The 17,223-nt window shown below is 29.1% G+C and overlaps 2 protein-coding genes across 2 annotated transcripts in view; one reads left to right on the top strand and one right to left on the bottom strand.

Moving 5' to 3' along the window:
* Positions 1–2,173: 2,173 nt before the first annotated feature.
* The window catches only part of LOC113384795 (potassium voltage-gated channel subfamily KQT member 1-like), a 69,291-nt gene continuing 54,241 nt past the window's right edge, over positions 2,174–17,223 (bottom strand). The window contains 10 exon segments of the mRNA XM_026622554.1: positions 2,174–2,371; positions 2,451–2,607; positions 2,750–2,894; positions 3,642–3,815; positions 10,610–10,817; positions 11,635–11,726; positions 11,809–11,898; positions 11,901–11,967; positions 12,036–12,211; positions 14,840–14,966. Coding sequence (XP_026478339.1) covers positions 2,180–2,371; positions 2,451–2,607; positions 2,750–2,894; positions 3,642–3,815; positions 10,610–10,817; positions 11,635–11,726; positions 11,809–11,898; positions 11,901–11,967; positions 12,036–12,211; positions 14,840–14,966 — 1,428 coding nt within the window. The 3' untranslated portion in view covers positions 2,174–2,179.
* Positions 9,101–9,930, top strand: LOC113384796. The gene is made up of 4 exons (XM_026622555.1): positions 9,101–9,342; positions 9,413–9,572; positions 9,648–9,750; positions 9,882–9,930. Exons 1-4 carry the CDS (start codon positions 9,130–9,132, stop codon positions 9,901–9,903), a joined length of 498 nt encoding a protein of 165 aa, XP_026478340.1. The 5' UTR covers positions 9,101–9,129; the 3' UTR covers positions 9,904–9,930.

Raw genomic sequence — 17,223 nt, forward strand, 5'->3', positions numbered from 1 at the left:
TTAGTTCCATGAAAAAAATGTTTTCGATTTTCTAATAAAAATCCGCACTTGCTTAGTTGCCAACATGATATAACCCAGTATAAAAATGAGAGAAATTATTAAAGTGTTCTATACTTTAAAAAATCATTGACCTCTAAAAGGACTCTTCAATAGACGCAAAAATATTTGCAAAATGGAATATGTAAATCATCAGGTCAAGCTTTCACAGACTGGTATTGTCACAACCCTAGTTAAGGAAATATTTTCATCTATAACTATTATAATGAATATTTGATCAAATTTCATAATTTTTCAAATCTACTATACCAACTGCCATAAAGAGCAAAACGATCTTTGTTCTATATTTACAGAGTCAAATATTAACAAAAACACGCAAATTTTGAAAATAGCAATCGTTATATATCTATACATTTTTCTTAATTACGAGGAATCATAACTTGAAGAAAAAATATTTTTTGATTCCACTAGTGCATAATATTTTCTTCGAACGAATTTTGCCGTTTTAATTCTTTCTTTTCTCATAAAAATATCATCTAAGCAATTTATCATAATGAAAGAACTGGAATATATTCTTAAATTTATCATAATTAATAATATTTATCACTATTTTATGTTAATTATCTTAATTTAAAGTGCTGTAATGGCACTGTTCATATTTCCGTATAATACATTGAAATTTATTCCCATTTCCAAAATAATTAAAGCATCTATATTAAAATTTCAATAGAATACTTTCGTCATTTCATATAATCAAAAATATAATTCATATTCTTATTCAGGAACTTAAAAATTTGCCAATATTAAATTCGCTTAAAAATATTATAAAACCTATCAAATCTACAATAATGTACATTAGAGAAAAAATAATTAACTAAGATTAAGTTTAATTGTTAGTTGCTTACTTTAAATTATTTAGTATTGCATAACCCCTTAGAGCAAAAGTTTATTCCAAGTAAGTATATCATTAATATCATTTCATAAATCGTGCAATATTCAGAGATCGATAATATCATTTAATTAAAGAAATTTTTATGTTTAGGTAATATTATTTCATAAAATCAATATTTATCAGAGATCACTTACAAACTTTCAATGCATCGGTAATGAGAATTCAAGCATTTGTGTCCATGCTAAAAAATCTTATTTTTCAGATAAGATTTTCTCACAATATGATTAGAGTAAATGAAATTTTATATAATGCAGTTAGTTTTCAAGAATAATTTCCTGAAATATGTGTGTAAAAATATATGTGCAATGAAACCTCAATAATTAGAATAACTGAAATGTATAAATAGGTCCTATTATAATATGTTGATATGAAAATAGCTTTTCAAACCAAGAATTCAAAAAAAAAAAATTGCAACTTAAGACAATTATATTATTTAAGTCCTATATTTGCCAATTTAGGACTTAAATTATTAACCTTGTACTTTAACAAATTCATTTGAATTGTGTAGCTATTTGATAAATATTCAGATTATTGAGGATCAGTTAAGCACACATCTATATATCTTTATATATAGTTCACCAATTATTAGTTCACATATAAAAAATTAATCATAGCATATGCTATATATTATTATAATATATATTAGCAAATGCAAAATAAAATAAAAAACGTGATTTAACCTGACAGAGGTGTTATATATATATGTATATATTATTAGTGATATGCCAAATCAAATCAAGTGATTCGAATCATTCGAATCAAGCCCTTAACGACCTGATTCAAATCTATCTATATTAGAATATATCTCAATCATCTTCAAAGTTACATCATTTTTAATAATTTTTGTAATATATTTGTTCGATAGTAAATAATTTTTCATTCTTTATTTAGTCCAGTATGAAGATTGAACTCAACTATTTTAATCATAAAATTTGATTACATTTTCTAAATCAACACATTAAAGGGTTTTGTTTTTGTCTTTAATTTTAGTTGATTCGAATGATTTGAATCAGGAAATTTTCAAATTGACACATCACTGATATATTTGTATAATATATTCTAAAGATTCCTGCTTATCACATATTTTAATACTCGCAATCATACCAATAAAAAATTATAAAAAGTAATCTAATGATTCAAATTATTTGATGCTTTGCATTTGCTAATATATGAATTTCATAAAGCAAGAAAACTTATCTTGTAAATTCTCATCCCTCTACACCTCCGTTTTCATATTTTCGCATCATCATTTTCTAACACCTGAAGCAACCTGTCCAATTTTCTATCCATTTCTGACAATTGTTGCTCTACTCTGTAAAGACGTGCCCCCATTGTCATAGGCCTTACATTTCCAACTCGATCAATTCCTGCTAAATAGCTACCAGGTTTACCAAGGGTTTGATCTAAACGACGTTGTAATTCCTAGAAGAAAATAGGCAAAATAATCAATCTATTATTTCAAATTTAAAACTGTTTATTTTGTCAATTGCTGGTTATTCACCTTTATTCTGACCATCATATTAAGGTGGCCTTGTGAATACTGTTCAATAACATCTCTAACATCATATGGTTTTCTAGCTTGCTGAAATTTCCTTCTAGCCACGAAATATTTTATCTTTCGAATTGCTCGAATAGCATTTCGATGAGCTTCTGTTAATCTGGAAAAGAAAGAAATCATAAGCATCAAACGAATTTTTAACTGTAATAATAGTAATAAAGAAGTAAGTGTTATTAACATATTTAGCAAATAGCAAATTAATTGCACTAATCCTAAAGCAATCTTTTTCTTATTTTACATACTGAGTAACACGAGCTGGTTCGAGTTCCATTAGCTCACAATCAGGTTCGTTATCTTGTTCATCAGAAGGAGGTTCAGTCATAGAACTATTTTGACTAAGAGGAGGTTGTGCTTTATCTCTTCTTGATCGAGATGGACTACCTCCTGCTGGGAAAAAAAGAACATTAATTTTCCAACAGATTAAAACTAGTTGTAAGTAGATTTTTTGCCTTGAGGCAAATCAAGTATATCAATAAAAATTGAAATTCAGCTATTCAGTTTTGAAAATAAAACTTTTGCTTTTTCTCAAAAATTAATCAATGCGATTTCCAATTACAATACATACTTATAATATCTGTAATTGTTTATTGTGTTTAAAATATTTCATTTTATCAATTTCGTGTTCTAAAAATGTGTTTTATTTATGTGTTTTATTTATGTCAACTGTAATCAACAGCTATCTACGAAATGGCAAAGAATGTAAATATGCTTAAGCCAGTGGTGTAACTATAGCGTGGCGTGTGTGGCAAAATGCCACGGGCTCCCTACGTAAAGGGGCCCCGACCCAGGAAACCGCGGACTCGGAAATACATTTTTACATTGTATATAAATTTTATTTCACTTGAAACTTATATTTTATATTTCTTTAGTTCAAAGTTGGAGTTAATTATTCAACCAAGCTTGAATAGAACTTACATTCGGCCGAATATCGAATAGTTAAAGCAAAGGAGTCGCCGCCGCACAGCGAAAATATTGTGTTTTTTTTTATTTAAATAAAAATTAAAAAAAAATTACATTAAATTGTGGTCGATTTGGCCACCAGTAACTTTTGTTTATAAATTCAAATTTAGTTATAGTTTCGTAATAAATAGCAAAAAGTAACAGAAATAATAAATATGAACACTGTCAATTTACCATTACGTTGTTGTTCATCAGTGAAGAATACATTATCACCGCTGGTCTCTCCTTCAATAGCAGCTCTGCTTTCTGTAGGAGTGCCCTGGTCAACGCTCGGTCCTGCTTCCATACGATTTCTGCTCTTTCGCCGCTTCAACACACTTGCTCCACGCTTCATAACCTGTAGCAAAACTAAGTGTTAGTAACATTTATAATAGCGTGAATTAAAGACCGACATCACAAGAGCAAGTAAAGTTAGGATTTTCTAACAACAATATTTGAAAGTAGAATGAAAAAATATGCAACTTGCAATTGCATGCAATTGTTTTATAATATGTATTGTTAAGTTTAAGTCAGATTCAACAGTTTTTTTAATATAACCTCTATAATAGCATACACGTGGGCGGGATAAAAGAGACCACCTGATCCTTTACACTGGCAATGGTGTGAACAATAAAAAATAGTACATAAAAAGTAAATTAAGTTAAAAAAAGCAAATTTTCAAGATATAAGTTAAATAACTACTGGTTATTGCAACTCAAGTGATAGTTATTTCTGACAAAATACCAGATCAAGGTTATATTACAGTGTGATCAGTGTGATCTCAAAAAATTTATATGTTGCATTGGTTGCAATAATGTAGCTATTATTTTGTAAAATCCCTTTAAAATTAAAAATAAGACAATGGACCTGTTTGCCTCCTGGTTGTCCTATTTCGCCAAAGAGGTAAAAAGGACCAGGTTACAATTTTTTGAAAAAACAGCAATTTTACAATAATAAATTAGCTGGGAGTGTTATTTGTTGTAATACAATTCAATTGGTTCTCACAATATAATTGCTTAAAGTCCAATTCGACCTTTGTGCCCCGCCCTACCCTATCTGTAATTATATTAATTATACTGTATTAACACGTGCACTAAAAGCACTTACTATTCCAAATTTTGATTAATTTATATAATTCAACCAATTTTCGTATGACTTTTCATTAAAAACGTTAAAACATTTTTTTTTTTTGAATAACATTTTTTTGTGAAATATTGAACATTTGCTATAAGAAAATACTGGCTCAATTACGTATAATATGTACGTTATCCTTGACTTTATTTAATTCTTGAAATAAATGGTAGCATTTTCTATACAACTAAAGGATTTTTTGCACAAAACCAATCAACGCAGGTCCTTATCGAGTTACATCAAATGGCCTTTAAATTTTTAAAATCGGTTGAGCATTTTTTGAAAAAACGTCAACGAAACGTCGAAAATCGTATCACTCATACACACATACATACGCATTAGGCTTGCGACGAATAGTATATTCGGCAAAATGCCGATTACCGAATATTCGGCATTTTCCAGAGACCGAATACCGAATATTCGGCAATAATTCGGCAGATTTTTGACGCTTAAACTCGTTCGCATTAATGTAAATACTATCAGTAGTTTTATAATACTAACGCGCTACAAGCTTATTCAAGTTTTATGCCTAGACTTGCAACAACTAATTGGTTACTCTTTGTAATTTGGAATAATTGGAACCATTTATATTAATCGGCCAAATACCGAATACATGAATACTAGGTGTGATAGAAAAATAAATGATAAAATCATAAAAAAGCGATTCTTTACATATATATAAATGATGCATTTCCAATTATTTCTTTCATAAATATTTAATAGTTTACTTTATAAACTCAATGCTACTTCTTATATATTAAGAAGGCAACTCATAATCAGGGCGTAACTGCCGCCGTATCAGCCGTATCAGCCGTATCAGCCGTATCAAAAATACGGGAGCCCAAGCCCGTATTGCTCGGGCGCAAGCAGAAAGCAAAACAACATTTTTTCAGAAAAATGAATAATTATAACGAAGTTTGCTATCGATGTATTGAACTTCAATTTGTAAGCTAACGCTTTAAGAGAATTTATTTCTGCTGCAATATTTTTGTAAGCTCTAGCAATCAATTCAATTAGTTAAGCTTTTGCTCATCCGATAAGTTAAAATTCTTGTGCAGATATGAACAAATCTATAAAACTAATCCAGTTCATAAATTCTTCATAGAAAATTGGAATTTTATATTTAGTAAGTTTAATAGATATATTTGATAAATATGATCAACTAAATCATTTTCAGATTTCTTTCTTCACTGTTTCAAATTATTAGTTTCATTTCTGAAACTCTACAAAAAACTAGTATTTTATTAAGTAATCCTTTAAATAGTTTATGAGAATTACGATATAATTTATTGAATTGGTTTGCTAAATGAGTCCAAATAATTTGCAAAAAAGATGGATTGCAATAGCTATTTTAAAAAACAAAAGACAAAAAATAATGAAGCGTTATTATTGAGAGAATTTTAGAGTGAATAAATATCTGGAATCATTTATGAAAACTTCAACAAATTAGAGAGAATTAGATAGATAAATTATTAGAATGATAAATAAATATTCTTTTAATTTTATGTATTTTATATTTTATGAAAACAAGTTTCTTCAGGAGGGGGTCCCCAAACAAATTTTGATACGGGACCCCGCCAAGGCACGCTACGCCCCTGCTCATAATAAAAAAATTGAAAAAACTTATTAAAAATATTGTTTGTATATTTGCCGTAAAGAGCCTATGATAGCTCTTTCTTTGAAAATGCTTAGATTAAATATATTGAATGACTTTATTGTATATAGATACATATACAACAAATGCGTGTAACCTTTTATGTAATATGTTTAACTTTCGTAGGGCAAGTTACAGTAATCGCAAAAAAATGAAATGAAAATGAAAAAAGAAAATGAAATTTTTTATATATCTTTACTTTTCAGTGGTTTCTGAACATTTTGGCATACCTTAGAAAAAATAGATGTGTGTGCGGATACAAATTTTCGTTGACGATTTCGGGAACACGGTTCAACCGATTTCAATTATTTAAAAAACATTCGATTCGTATTGATAAGGAGACGTGCTGATTAGTTTTTTGGCGAAGGCAGGTCTAGCCGTGCCGAAGATACGGGGCAAAAAGTGCCAAAAACGGTACCTCAGTTTGTAAGAGAGCGTAGCGTTCGATTTGAATAATTCAAGAAACATTTTATTTGTATTGACTAAATGAAGAACTGTTTAAATTTTTCGAAAGGCAGGTGCAACGACTTCAGAGATATGGAAAAGAAAGTAAAAAAAATGAGCCATTTGGCGGTCAAAAATGATCATTAGACATATGCACATCAAATTGTCAGATATTTTATGGAGATTTTAACAATAAGTTTAAATTTGTTTACATTCCTATGGGTTCCGTAGCAATGTTTATCAGTTACACGGCGACGCACTTCGAAATTGCGTCTCTATAGTGATGGCGTTGTTGAATCAAGAACGGTTATTTTCAACCGTTTCTTCTTCGTTAACTAACTAACCGTTTCGTCGCAACGAAATAACTAGTTGAAAATCAACTGTTTCGAAACAGTTTGAAAACATGGCGGCCAGTTAGTTTTTCAACGATATAGGAATTCGTTTGTTGTCGAAAACGAACGTAGGCAGGTACCTGCGTCGGAAAGGATCAACTAATACTATGAAAATCGCTTATTGTTAGGCTACTGCTTTTATAATATTGCAAATGTACGAGTACATGTACATCTTAAAAGAAACTTGCAACACGCGCCAAATCGTTTAATTTTAGAAAATCAGTTACATTTATTATAGTTTTCAATGGTTAATATTTTTCATAAAAATCTCATAGCATTTGTCTTGTAATAATTTTTTTAAACTAAACCTGAAAATTGATTTATTTTTCATAACATTTTATATAACCATACATTTTTATATTGCTATTTTTATATAACATGTAAATTCGATATTTTAGTATATGGCTTTGCTGTAATGAAAAATATTAAGTTTTTTAAATTAAACCTTTATTTATTATATATATATATATATTATATATATATATGTGTGTGTGGTGTAATAAATGTGACAATTCACATTTATTTCTTTTTATTCATCAAATCCAACGTCAACTTGACTTTTATAAGAACAAAGTTCATATTACCAACTTTCAATGAAACAGTTATTTCAACTATCAGTTCTTAACGTTGCCAGCGTTGAATCGTTAAAAATAACTATAGTTGAAAAATAACTAGTTATTTAACTAGTTGACGAAACCCCGATAACCGTTTCGTTTCGTTGACGGCAAAACCGTCAACGACCCACCTCTAGTCTCTAGGCAGCTAAAGCAGTGCGATTGCTTTGAAAAAAAAGTTCAAAAATTCCAAAATATTTCGAACTAACAAAAACATTTTTTTTCCAAAAAAGTCAATTTTTTCAAAGTTTAAAACATATTTAATTTTTTAAAAAAAAAAATTTTTGGTACGAGAAGTTCAACAATTTTCCTTAACGCAAGATGCCATATAAATTAGTTATGCATGAAATAACAAAAAAAAAATAACAAAGTATTCCTTTGAATATTCAGAAAAGGTTTTTAAATATATGTTTAAATCATATTTAAACTAAACACTTCCAAATACAGATCAATCGCGAGTTCTTTATCGCCAAGAGATGAAACAACACACAATATTTTCGCCGAGTGACGACGCGGCACCTTTGATTTTAACTATTCGGAATTCGGCCGAATATTAAAAAAGATGCCGAATATGCCGAATATGCCGAATATTCGATGCAAGCCTATACACCACATACATACACTTATGCAACACACATACATTCACGAAGTTTGATTTCATTCGATTCAGAATGACGTGAAATGACGAAAAAACATAAATTAGCGGATTTACTTACGAAAAAACATAACTTCTCCTTTAGGATGTATAAAATTTTATTGCGCGGACTCTGTATTAAGAATTCTTTAAAGTCGTGAAGTTAGCAAAGGTTAGCAACCCAATCAGGCGACATTTACAATTTGCCATAGCATTTTGTCAATGTTCCGCCTAAAATTTGTGTTGTGGCATCTTGCGGATGTCATACGCGGCAACACTGACATTCTAAGAAACGAACAAGAAGACAAGCCAGTGGAAATGTAACGGCCTGTCGGTCTCTCTATCTGTAAACTGTAACCCTCGCTTACATTCATTAAAACTTTCAGTTGTTTCAGTTATTCTGATTTCAAGTGTGTATATTAAATATAGTTACAGACAAGTGATTAGCATTTTTCTATAACCGTAATATCATTCGTACTTTCGTAGATAAATATGGCTGATAGAAAATTTCGTCGTCTCAGTCTCAAACGAAGGATCAATTGGGAAGAGGAAGAGGATAATTCAATTGATACTCGTAAGTAATTTTACAGAAAGTTCAATAATATAATATGTAACCTCACATAATATTTAAGATAGTGATTGTAAGACCCAAACCAGTTTGGCAGATCATAAGGCCGAGAGCAGTCATAATCATACAAAATTAATGAAAGGTAAGTTCTCTTCTTACATTACCTATCAATGTATATTAGAGATGTAATAAAATACTTTAATACTATCAGAGATCGAACACATTGTGGATCAGAGTACTGCCGCAATGTGTCTGAAAATAGAGCAGCTAAAGAAAGACATGGATATAAAACACCAAGCACTTTTAAAAAAAATTGAAGAAAACTGCCAGTGTAAGAAAAGCCCTATTATTGAACCCGGACTTGCAGAGTTTGTTGATAGTAATTTACCCTTGAAAAATGAATGTAAACTACGAGATTTTGAAGAACAGCTCAGAGACTCAGCAATGAGGCAGAAAGTGGTAAATATGATTAAATCTAATAATGAAGAAAGATAAATATGTTTCTTATGCTATTTTGAATTTTTCTTAGAAAACCCGACTGGCACGTGTTGGTGGTGGGTGTGATAGAACTGCCACTTATTCACTTTTGAGAAAAGTTTTCGATGATGCAGTGGCCAGAGAATATTGTTGGACTGGAGACAAAACTAGAAAAAATTTCTCAGCTCTGCTCACTGTAAAATTGATAATAGGTAGTGACATATATTTTAAATTACCTACTTTAAGTCATTAAAATAGATCATTTTTAAAACCAATAATGTTTACAGAAATTATTTGTGAGAATTTTGTTAATAAAACGGAGTTCATGGTTATCGACCATGTTAAAGGATGGTTGCGGGCTTCCAATTACAGATTCAAACGCCGTACTATGTAAGTTGAAATATACTCAATATACTTGGCAAATTATTTAGTTCTGACTAACAACTTTTTTTTATTCTATTATGGCAAGTCCTTGTGATATAAATTACATATATAATAATTCATATAATCATTATTTTCAGGGCTTTAGAAAACATAGACTGAAAGACAAATAGTTTATAAGCAAGACTAAGATATGATATACTTATTATTATAATATATATATATATATATATATATATATATATATATATCTTATATAGATATATTAAAATACTTAAATAGATTTATATATAATACATGAGTATAAAGTGTTAATAAAGATTGTTTTGTTTATACAAAATTGTTTTATGTTTTTTATTAAAAATTAGATTGTCATTTTTCAGAATTAATTAGAAAATTTGTGGCTATAAAATTCTTAAATATATCACAAAGCTAGCACATGTATACGAAAATTAGGAAATGAATAATTTATATATGAACATATTCATTTGAGAAACAGAAAATTTTTGGATTTTGGAAAGATGTTATTAAAAATCCAGAAATATAAATAGTAGACTGTAGATTGGAGAAATTGCAATACTTATCTCCATAAGTATTACAATTTAAATTATATATAAGCTGCCAATGACTCTTTATTTAGGTAATAATCATAGATAAGGATGGAAGGTAATAATGTTTCAAGGGTAGTAACGCAGAGAGCTTAAAACACATATAACTCAAAAAAATGAAGAAAATTGTCTATTATTGAATATGTTAGAAAAAATACTTATCTCACAGACCTTTCCAATTTGAGCAGGTAAAACTGCGGCTACGGCATTCGGAGTATTTACACAAGACGTATTCATAAGCCTCTGCGCCATTGCTGCACTTTGTTGTCCTGAATCCCTGGTTAACGAATTCTGCCTTGCCCGGTGAACGTGGGCCAGCCACGTAGCGTTACTGTGGAAAGTCTTGTCCGCGGCATAACAGCGCCAAAGACATTGAATGAGCATTGCTGCAGCAGGAATCTGCCGATTGAAGTGCTTTTGGCGCTGCTTTTGTTGGACCTTCAGAGCGAATCCGGAACCTAATATTCCCTGGAAAAGTAGTTATGACATTAGGGATTTAACATAAAATGTAATAATGATAATTATAATAAAAAATAAAAGGGTATTTATATTTTTTGATAATATCAAACAATTTCCATCCATCCATCAATTAGTATTCTTTCTTTATTGCCTTAAGTATATCTAGTTGCAACTAGGGTCGAGTAACAATTATTACTCAATTATTTATTATTAATTTAAATATATAAACTCAATATACTAAAGTATATATTGATGATGACTAAAAGCACTTCATTAAGCACGATCATTAAAAGGAACTGTAGTGGGTACATTCTGCAAAGAGTCCCTTTTACATGAATTCGCAAAGATAAAATAATAGGGCTAAAGGATTTTGGAAAAGAGTGCAGACGATTGATTACTTATGCAAGAAGAGAAAATACAGGAAACTGAAAGCCTAAGAGCAGAACTAGGAAACATGAAAGCAGAAGTTTGGAAAAGAAAAATGTATAAAAAAGTGAATAATGGTAACTAAATGGTAATGGGCATAATAAACAGGAAAGAAAAAGAATCATTGATTTCTGGTGCTCTCACACGTCATAACATAGAGCTGCCTTTGAGCAGACTACTATTTATTATTTTTATTATAAGTTGATAATTGATTTGACAAAAGTTTGTTAAAAAAATTGAGAACTCTGGGTATAATTATGGTAATAATTGTTTTGAATAAATATTTGCACAAAACAGACAATAATGCCTTTATGTAGATACATAATAAAGCAATACGTTATAAATCATTATCATTATAACAATTCAATAAAATCTTGCATTGCTCAAAATAGATACTTACAGCTGGCAATGCAAAGAATGATATTGCAAACACACTAAAACAGGAAGCCACTATTTTACCCATCCACGTTTGTGGAACAGTATCACCATAACCTATAAATTAATAAAAGACTTAATTTATTTAGAATAAATAATTGATATAAAACTATTGTTTTATGAATGAATGTTTTTTTACCTATAGTAGTAACAGTTATAACACCCCACCACAATGCATCAGCGTAACTTCGAAATGCCATCCGTCCATCAGGAGAAGTGGCATCTTTTCCGCCAAATACACAAAATATGACGAAAATATTAGACCAAGAAAACCTATATACAATGTCGTGATCAGTTCCTGAAATAAATCAAACCAAGAGAATATTAAGTCTATTGATTAAAGAAAAGTAATTTTTAGAAAAATACCTGTCTATGTATAAAAACGACTGATCCCAGCAGCCTCCAAGAGCCTCCTTGCCTATCCACATGAAGCATTCGTAATATCTGCAGGAATCTAATGCCTCTGATGGCACTTGTGGCGAAAACTTGACCATTAGAACCAACAGACAAGACGATCATAGATGCTACTACTACAATAAGATCTGTAAAAATTAGAAATGAATATTGGACCAGCACAATCGAATAGAAAGATGCAGATTAATTAATTTTGATAATAACCAGAAAATAGCAACATTTGATTCTGTGGTCAATTAGAAATAAATGTTAGACAACCATAATCAAATAGTCACAAATTAATAAATTCTGATAACCAGAAAATAACAAAATGTGAATGTTTTATCACATATTTTATAAAATAAAATTTTTTAGAAAGTTTTTTAATGTGAAACCAAAAAGGCATCTATCGGAGATTAGTTTATGAAAATTACTATATGTTTTAATGCATTAATACGCAAGTTATTTTTGATACTTATACACTATAATAAACTTTTTCAGCAAAACTTTTTTTTAATGTCCAGTTAAGGACATTTAATAATTTTGATGAATTTACAATAGTCGGCCAAAAAGGAACATTATATACTAAAAGGGCATGTTGGAAAAACAACTCAGCAGTTGTTTTCCCATTCGATATAAAATTCACAATATTAAATTAAGTTATTTCCATTTTTCATCAGGAGAGTTGATGGCTTAAATCCAGCGGCGCTTTTCTTTTCAATCCTTTTGGATCGTTCTCTGTTATCAAGGAGTTTGCTAATGAATTTGTGTGACTGATTCTATTCTTATGTGCTGTTTTTGTTATTACTTCATTTATGGTAGGTGTATTCGTGTCGACACGAATCAACCAGTTGGGAACATATTTTGGAGCTCCTAAGGCAATTTGTTTTGAAATTTCTGTATTATTTCTATATTAGTCTTATGAGCACTGCCCCACAATTGTATACCATAGCACCAAATTGGTTTGAATAAAGATTTATATAAAAGTAGCGTATTGTATGAGCATGATTTGAACTTAGTCCCTTAGTAACCAGTAAAGCTTTTTGGTTTTCATCTCATGTCAATTGGTTTCAATTCATATTTTGTTTACTTTATATCAGTATATAAATTTTGAAAGCCACTATTGATTGTTTGTAGGATAGTTTTAAGATATTATTTTTCACTTAACAGTTGCAATTTATAGTTAGTGCATACGTAATATCTGCAGGAAATTACGATGAACATATGTTTTTTATCGATTAAAAATAATTGGAACCCATTTCAAAAAAATATAAATCATGTTTTGTCAATCCTTACAAAAAAATATAAATCATGTTTTGTCAAATTCTTAAACCACTATTAGAATTAAAAAAAATCATTGACGGTAAAGTACAGTTTTTTTAAATAAATCAATTTATTAATAAAAATTGTACTTTTAGCAAGAACTTTACTATTCAATTATATGTAATACTCTTTTTTTACCTATGATGCTATATTTATGTATATTAGTAATTTAACTTCCCGTAGGGCCGTAGGGTAAATTATAGTAATCGCAAAAAATGGAAAATGAAATTTTTTATATATCTTTACGTTTCAGAAATTTCTGATCATTTTGGAATACCTTAGAAAAAATGAATGTATGTGTGTGCAGATATAAATTTGCGTCGACGACGTCGGGAACACGGTTCAACCGGTTTCAATTATTCAAGAAACATTCGATTGCTGTTGATAAGGAGACGTGCCGTTTCAAAAATACGGGGCAAAAAGTGCCACAAACGGTAACTCAGTTTTTAAGAGAACGGAGTGTCCGATTTTAATAATTCAAAAAACATTTTACTTGTATTGACAGACAAGATGAACAGCTGATTAAATTTTCATGAAGACGGATTTAGTGCTTTCGAAGATCTAATGAAAAAAGTAAAAAAAAAATGCCATTTGACGGTCAAAAATGATCATTAGACATATGCATATAAAATTATCAGATCTTTTAGAGAGGTTTTACCAATAAGTATAATTTTTTTTACATTCCTATGGGCTCCGTACCAATGTTTATCCGTTAGACGGCGACGCGGCGCTTACGCGCTTCGATATTTAGTCTCTATGCAGTTAAAGCAGTTTTGAAAAAAAGTTCAGAACTTCCAAAATATTTCATTTCAAAAAGCCTTTTTTCGAAAAAAGTAAAAAAAAATCAAAAATTTATAGTTTCTCAATAATCTAATTTATTCAAAGTAATTTTTTTCAAAAATGTTAATCTTTTTGAAAAAAATTTTTTTTTTGGTACAGGAAGTTCCAGCAATTTGCCTTAAGGCTCGATGCCATGCGCCCCACTAGTTTATATTTTTCTATCTATATACGTTTTAGCTTTGGAGCCTTTTTTGATCCGCATAACATTTTCTTGATAACTTGAAAAATTAGCGCTTGTTTGTTGGTTTCCCTGAATTTCTTAATTTTTGTGCAATAGAAAATAAAAATTTAAATTTATTAATGTAAGAGGCTGTTTTCAAACCGGAATGTACGGTGACCTTATTGATGGGTATAAAATCTAAAGGTCACTGTTCAGGATTCTCTCAAATTATATAGATATAAATTTCACACTAGGTGGAAAAAATGAAAAAAAAAAACTTAAGCGTTTTAAAGTTTAAGAATTTTTTCATATAATTTAATAATAATAAAAAAAATAATATAAAATAATAAAATAATAAAATCCATCTACTTTAAAAAAGCCTAAATTATAAATTTTGTGAATTTTATTCATTTTAATCGCATATATAAATAAATATGAATGATGTAAGTATTACCTATGATACATATGGGTTTTCTAATGAATCTTAATCTGCCACAGCATCCCATGTACTTTGATCTGCAACCGGCCGACCACAAACGTACTATATACTCGACTCCAAAGAACACAACAAGGAATATTTCCTAAAGCAGATTATAAACATTTCAACATCTACATTATAATAAGAGATACATATATTATAATAATAAGCTTTATTTTTGAAGACACCAGTAAATGTAACATTTATCATTTATTAGCATCTTGAAATTGTATAGAATAAGTTAAAACTAAATCATCATTTTATTTTTGTATTCATTTGTTCTTGTACCTTTTATATATTTTAGTTTTTTAGTTTTTTGTCATTAAGCAAAAGCAAAGTCTTCACTTAATTTGTTTTAAATTTTTCTTTATTTTCATATTAGACTCTTTCTTTAAATTCAGACCTTTGTATGTATAACACTTGTATTTTTGCGTTTTTATATATTTTAGGAATACTGTATAATATTAGGTTCAAAAATATTGCAAAGTTTATTTAGTTATACATTATGAGTAATGGAAATTAGTCATAATTTTTTTAATAGTTATTTGATACCCCACATCTCACAAGCCTAAGGTTTTTTCTCGAAAGGGAACCCAATGGCCAACCACTATTTTTCATATATAAACCATATGATATTAAAATCGAAAATGAATATTTTTGTATATATTTAGGTTTCAAAGGTTTAGGAAAAAATGATGAATGTGTATGTGCGTATGTAAGAGCGGTACAATTTTTTGTCTACCATTTCAAAAAAATGGACCAACGGATTTAAATGATTCAAAAACCATTCGATTTATGGTCCAGTGGTTCCGAAGACACTGGGGGCTTCAAAAAATGGCAATTCTAATTTTGAAAGAACAGAGCGTTCAATTTAAATGATCAAAAAATATTTCATTTGAATGGAGAATTGACTAAATTTTTGAGAAGGCAGGTCTAGCAGAAAACCAGAAAAAATAGTGCACATTAAATTATCAGATATTTTTTATAAATTTTAATACTTAATACAAATATTGTATCTAAGTTCCATACCAAGATTTTTAGTCTCCTCGATATTTTCGACAGAATGGGTTTCAAATTTCTCAAAAAAATCAAATTAAAAAACGGTAGTGGAAGTACCACCAATTTGTCTTAAATCACAATGATATATGCACCACTAGTTAGTTACACTATTATTTCTGAACTAATATTATTTAAGTAAAAAAATTTAATAGAAGACTACTTGAGATTCACTTTCATATTGTATATAGGTATATGAAGAATCTTCGTATTCTGTAAATCTTTTTATCAATTACTATCTATAGTTCAATAATATCTTACTCAATTATAATAATTTATTATAATGTTTATTAATCGATATATAAATGCAGTTTGTCTAGTATCGAGCAAGCGATTGGGCAGATAAAAATAAATGTTTAAGATGACTACCATATGCCTTCAGCAATTCATATTACTTAATGGCGCTTATAAATATGCTCGATATGTAATTAAACTGTATTCATAATTCAAATGATGCAAATTTATGTAGAGTCTCTGTAATGTAAGGTTTCTTACATAATTGTGATATATTCATTCATCTCATGTTTCCATCATCTCTTCAAGTAATACTGTGCAATTAAACCTAATGGTGTAATGTCCTTAATGGAGCCATCCATAAGTATGTGCTTAATATACATACACTCAACATTTTAATAAATTTAAAGGAGCCTATGTGGCAGGATAAAGCAATATGATAATACAGATTAGGGTTTAAAAGTCACACAATTAACTTTCAGTGGGAAAAGTTTATGTTTTTGCCAGAAAATCATTTTTTTTCTCGATGCTTTAAGTCATTCTGAATAGTTAGACACTAAGTATGAGTGAGTGTGTAAAATTTGACTTTTCGTCACATTTTTCGTTAACTTTCTGGCTAAAAATCTTGAACCAATTTTAAAAACAGTTCGAAAGATTTTTAGTGATTTTTTAGATTTAGTTGGCAATCATGTTGATTAGTTTTTTTTATTATATCCCCACTTTTTTGACGATTGTAATAAAACATTGCATAGCAATAAAGTTGATCGTCATAAAATATTAAAGGCCTACAAAAAGTGATTTAGTTATAAAAGCTCATTAATATATGTTTTTACGATACATATAAATATAAATTTTTACAATTGGAAATCGCTTTGATTATGTATTAATGGAAAACGAAAATTTTATTTTCTGTATATGGAAATTTTATCGTCACAATGTAAAATATTCTAAATATCAAAAATTATTCAGGTCATATCGATTACTTACACATATCAAACAAAAATTTAACACCTAGTTAATTTTACCTAGGTTTCATGAAGACTGTTTACATTTTTTATTTTTCGTGAATT

Source organism: Ctenocephalides felis, unplaced genomic scaffold (genome assembly GCF_003426905.1).
Source record: "Ctenocephalides felis isolate EL2017-DRISC unplaced genomic scaffold, ASM342690v1 CF-g0.4_SCAFFOLD_03571, whole genome shotgun sequence".
NCBI classification, from domain to species: domain Eukaryota; kingdom Metazoa; phylum Arthropoda; class Insecta; order Siphonaptera; family Pulicidae; genus Ctenocephalides; species Ctenocephalides felis.

Excerpts from the sequence above, each read along its gene's own strand:
- LOC113384796 (XM_026622555.1), top strand. The coding sequence starts at position 9,130 with ATGTGTCTGAAAATAGAGCAGCTAAAGAAAGACATGGATATAAAACAC. Across the intron at positions 9,573-9,647 it reads CACTGTAAAATTGATAATAG|AAATTATTTGTGAGAATTTT; the intron begins GTAGTGACATAT and ends TAATGTTTACAG. Across the intron at positions 9,751-9,881 it reads AGATTCAAACGCCGTACTAT|GGCTTTAGAAAACATAGACT; the intron begins GTAAGTTGAAAT and ends CATTATTTTCAG.